The sequence below is a fragment of the Hyla sarda genome, unplaced genomic scaffold, assembly GCF_029499605.1.
Source record: "Hyla sarda isolate aHylSar1 unplaced genomic scaffold, aHylSar1.hap1 scaffold_1510, whole genome shotgun sequence".
NCBI classification, from domain to species: domain Eukaryota; kingdom Metazoa; phylum Chordata; class Amphibia; order Anura; family Hylidae; genus Hyla; species Hyla sarda.
The window spans coordinates 7,342-12,492 of NW_026608144.1; the positions used below are offsets into that span (position 1 = coordinate 7,342).

Genomic DNA, 5,151 nt, shown 5'->3' on the forward strand with positions numbered 1-5,151 from the left:
GGAATGCATTGAGTTGTCACTATATGACTTCTGTCAATAGGCATGTTAGACTATATTCAGGCAAGCTATCATGACTACGGGTATGATACTTACAAAGTCCTGTGACTACAGGCGCAATGGTTATGCTATGTCCTGTCACTACTACAGGCATGATGGTTATGCAATGTCCTGTCACGACTACAGGCATGATGGTTTCGCAATGTCCTGTCACGACTACGGGCAAGATGGTTATGCTATGTCCTGTAACAACTACAGGCATGATGGTTACGCGATGTCCTGTCACAACTTTTGGGCAAGATGGTTATGCTATGTCCTGTCATGACTACGGGCATGATTGTTACGCAATGTCCTGTCACGACTACAGACACGATGGTTACGCAATTTCCCGTCACGACTACAGGCATGATGGTTACGCAATGTCCTTTCACGACTACAAACATGATGGTTACGCAATGTCCTGTCATGACTACAGGCATGATGGTTACGCAATGTCCTGTTACGTTTACGGGAATGATGGTTTCGCAATGTCCTGTCACGAATACGGGCAAGATGGTTATGCTATGTCCTGTAACAACTACAGGCATGATGGTTACGCAATGTCCTGTCACAACTTTTGGGCAAGATGGTTATGCTATGTCCTGTCATGACTACGGGCATGATGGTTTCCCAATGTCCTGTCACGACTACAGGCATGATAGTTATGCTATATCCTGTCACGACTAAGGGCAAGATGGTTATGCTATGTCCTATGACGACTACAGGCATGATGGTTGTGTAAGACTTTTCGTGGGCACAATGGTTTTACAAGTTGTCGCATTTGTGGGCACAGTGGACCGCCACCGAGACCGTCACCTAGACAGTCACCAGAGAATTGTGAAGAGTCACAAAAATCCATCTCCAAGTCATACAATAGATTGATCCACATGTTATCTTCTAGGTTGAGCCATGAAGTCACATGACAGTCTGATGTCCGAAATGACCGATCAAATCCTGAACCTCACCCTGGAGATCATCTACCTGCTGACCGGAGAGGTGAGGGATTGTGGGAAATGGTCACATGACCTCTTATCTCTAGGGATAATACAGGACATGACCGTAGAGGTGAGGGATTGTGGGAAATGGTCACATGACCTCTTATCTCTAGGGATAATACAGGACATGACCGGAGAGGTGAGGGGTCTGTATATAGGGATATTTATCGGGGTCTCTCCATACTCAGGATTACACAGTAGTGAAGAAGACATCTGGAGAGTGTGTGGCCCCCAGCAGGTCAGGAGGATGGAGCAGGGCCCGGGGCCCCATCACGGAGCCTCCACCTCCCTCACTGATACCTGAGAGGAACAATGAGCAGAAGATCCTAGAACTCACCCACAAGATGATGGAGCTGCTGACTGGAGAGGTGAGCGCTGCTGGGAATGCTGGGACATTATACAGGAACACAAGGGATGATGGGTCTGGATGATGACTGGATCATTGTGTGTGTCAGGTTCCTATAAGGTGTCAGGATGTCACTGTCTATTTCTCCATGGAGGAGTGGGAGTATATAGAAGGACACAAGGATCTGTACCAGGACATAGTCATGATGGAGGACCACCGGCCCCGAACATCACCACTGGGTAAGATATATTTATTATAGACCACCGGCCCCGAACATCACCACTGGGTAAGATATATTTATTATAGACCACCGGCCCCCAACATCACCACCGGGTAAGATATATTTATTATAGACCACCGGCCCCGAACATCACCACTGGGTAAGATATATTTATTATAGACCACCGGCCCCGAACATCACCACTGGATAAGAGGAGACTCTCATTGATGGTAAAGGAGAGAGCAGTATTGGGGGCCCCTAGATCCCCCATCATCTGATCATCTACACAATGTATTCAGTCACTGTGTGTCTCCTACAGATGGATCCAGGAAGAGGAACCCACCAGAGAGATGTCCTGCTCCTCTGGATTCCCAGGATTGTGCGGAGGAGAATGTGGACCCCGCAGGAGATCGGCCCCTCACACCTCTGAGGAAGAGAAGATTCAGTTATAGAAATCCTCCAGAGAGATGTCCCAGCCCTCGGTCCTCCCAGCATAGTCCTGAGGACATTACCCTGCAGTATTATCAGGTATTTATCAGGGACTTTTTACTGCTCTGGAGAAGAGTTGTGTGGATTTTGCTCATGGAGTTTCATCTTCTCATAGGGTGAAGATTTGATTGAGAAACCAATTGAGGTTCTAGATGGAGAAGAGGAGGCGGATGGTGATCACCACTTTACCGAGGTGGAGATCATCACCGATATTAGTCCAGGTAAGAGAGAACTGCCCCATAGTCTCCTGCTCTGGCCCCCCCATAGTCTCCTGCTCTGGCCCCCCCCATAGTCTCCTGCTCTGGCCCCCCCATAGTCTCCTGCTCTGGCCCCCCCATAGTCTCCTGCTCTGGCCCCCCCCCCCATAGTCTCCTGCTCTGGCCCCCCCCCATAGTCTCCTGCTCTGGCCCCCCCCATAGTCTCCTGTTCTGGCCCCCATAGTTTCCTGTTCTGGTCCTGTCTTTTTTATATCAGTCAGTTCTGGACTCTTCTTTATATAAGACCTAACTATATAAATACATCTGCAGATGGAAGCAGAAGCTGGAATATCTCCGAGAGACCGGTCATCGTTCCTCAGGATTGTGGGACCTACAGTAATATGGTCCCAGAAGATTATGTAGGAGATGACTTTGCTGTTCCAGCCCTTGTTCTTCACAGCATGGATCCATCTTCTGAAGCGTCTAGTTACACCAGATCTTCAGCTTCTCCTACTAAATCACCTTCTGCTACTGCTCGCCGCAGCAGTAAACTCCATTATTGTTCTGAATGTGGGAAATACTTTACACGGAGGTCAAATCTCTTAGCCCATCAGAGGTATCACAACGGAGAGAGACCATTTCCATGTTTGGAATGCGGGAAACGGTTTTCAAGAAAAGACAGACTTATAGCGCATCAGAGAATTCACACCGGAGAGAAGCCTTTTGTGTGTCTTGTATGTGGGAAATGTTACACCCGGAACGAGTCGCTTATTGAACACCAGAAAAGTCACTCCCGCCATAAGCCTTTTTCATGTTCGGAATGTGGCCAAAGCTTTAGGTATGAGACCACTCTTCTGAATCACCATCGGACGCACATGGAGCAGCCATTGACATGTCCCGAGTGTGACAGCTGTTTCTTCCAGCAATCTGAACTGGAGAAACATCTCGTGGGCCACAGAATGGAGGCGCCCTCCACCTGTCCTAATCCCATGGACCACAGAATGGAGGCGCCCTCCACCTGTCCTAATCCCATGGACCACAGAATGGAGGCGCCCTCCACCTGTCCTAATCCCATGGACCACAGAATGGAGGCGCCCTCCACCTGTCCTAATCCCATGGACCACAGAATGGAGGCGCCCTCCACCTGTCCTAATCCCATGGACCACAGAATGGAGGCGCCCTCCACCTGTCCTAATCCCATGGGCCACAGAATGGAGGCGCCCTCCACCTGTCCTAATCCCATGGACCACAGAATGGAGGCGCCCTCCACCTGTCCTAATCCCATGGGCCACAGAATGGAGGCGCCCTCCACCTGTCCTAATCCCATGGGCCACAGAATGGAGGCGCCCTCCACCTGTCCTAATCCCATGGACCACAGAATGGAGGCGCCCTCCACCTGTCCTAATCCCATGGGCCACAGAATGGAGGCGCCCTCCACCTGTCCTCATCCCATGGACCACAGAATGGAGGCGCCCTCCACCTGTCCTCATCCCTTGGACCACAGAATGGAGGTGCTCTCCGCCTGTCCTCATTGTGCGATGACTTTTGTCAGCCGGTCCGATCTGGAGGAGCACGAGAAGACTCACACCTGGGAGAAACCTTTTTCTTGTTTGAAATGTGGAAACATTTTCACCAGAAACGTGAGTCAAGCTGACCCGGGCGGGACACCGTTTTCCTGTCAGGAGTGCGCTAAATACTCTGCGCCGAAATCTGTCCGGTCAAAGCATAAGCGAACTCACCCGGGGGAGAAACCGTTCACGTGTTCTGAATGCGGAAAATGCTTTGCCCAAAAATCTGTTCTTATCCAGCATCAGAGAACACACACCGGGGAGAAGCCCTACGCCTGCTCTGAGTGTGGGAAATGTTTTGCAAAGAAATCGAATTTGATTCCACACAAGAGAACTCATAATGGGGAGAGGCCGTTCCCATGTCTTCAGTGCGGCAAATCGTTTACCAGGAACGATCGACTGCTGGCTCATCAGAGAATCCACGCGGGAGAGACGGCGTTCCCATGTCTGGAGTGCGGGGTCTCCTTCTCCTACGCACATGAACTCATCCGTCACAAGAAGACTCACCAAGATACAAAGCCGCTTCTATGTGCCGAATGTGGGGAATGTTTTACCGAGATATCGGACCTTCTGCAGCACAAAGCGCTTCATGAAGGCGACACGACGTACGTCTTCTAGGAATGGCGTCACACCTCATCACTTTTATGGACGGCCTTTTTTCAGCATGTTGGGCAGATATTTTGGAGACGGAATTTTTAGGGTTATCTGCATTTCTTCCCGGTCAGACCAGTCTCCTGTACAATATTTATTAAGAGCAGTATTACACTAATATTATTTCACGTGGCCAAATTGTTATTAAAGTGGGTGTCCGCACCTTTCTTATTAGAATAGACCATCATTATCCCGCAGGGGTCAGCAGCGATGACATCACACCCGACTCTCCGATTGTCCTTTGTCTACTCTACCCTAGGCAGGGAAATACAGGACTCTGTTACTACAAGTGTATATCTATATGGCAGCACAGCAGCTCAGTGGTTAGCATTGTATGGCGGATCAGTGGTTAGCATTGTATGGCGGATCAGTGGTTAGCATTGCATGGCGGATCAGTGATTAGCATTGTATGGCGGATCAGTGGTTAGCATTGTATGGCGGATCAGTGATTAGCATTGTATGGCGGATCAGTGATTAGTATTGTATGGTGATCAGTGGTTAGCATTGTATGGTGATCAGTGGTTAGCATTGTATGGTGATCAGTGGTTAGCATTGTATGGTGATCAGTGATTAGCATTGTATGGCGGATCGGTGGTTAGCATTGTATGGCGGATCGGTGGTTAGCATTGTATGGCGGATCGGTGGTTAG

The 5,151-nt window shown here is 49.5% G+C and overlaps 1 protein-coding gene across 1 annotated transcript; it reads left to right on the top strand.

The window, feature by feature from the left end:
• The first annotated feature begins 500 nt into the window (after window positions 1–500).
• LOC130309140 (oocyte zinc finger protein XlCOF8.4-like) lies at window positions 501–4,738 on the top strand. Its single transcript, XM_056552289.1, has 6 exons — window positions 501–1,032; window positions 1,220–1,399; window positions 1,487–1,616; window positions 1,917–2,125; window positions 2,202–2,307; window positions 2,614–4,738. The coding sequence occupies exons 1-6, from the start codon at window positions 946–948 to the stop codon at window positions 4,467–4,469; spliced, it is 2,568 nt and encodes an 855-aa protein (XP_056408264.1). The 5' UTR covers window positions 501–945; the 3' UTR covers window positions 4,470–4,738.
• Window positions 4,739–5,151: the final 413 nt, after the last annotated feature.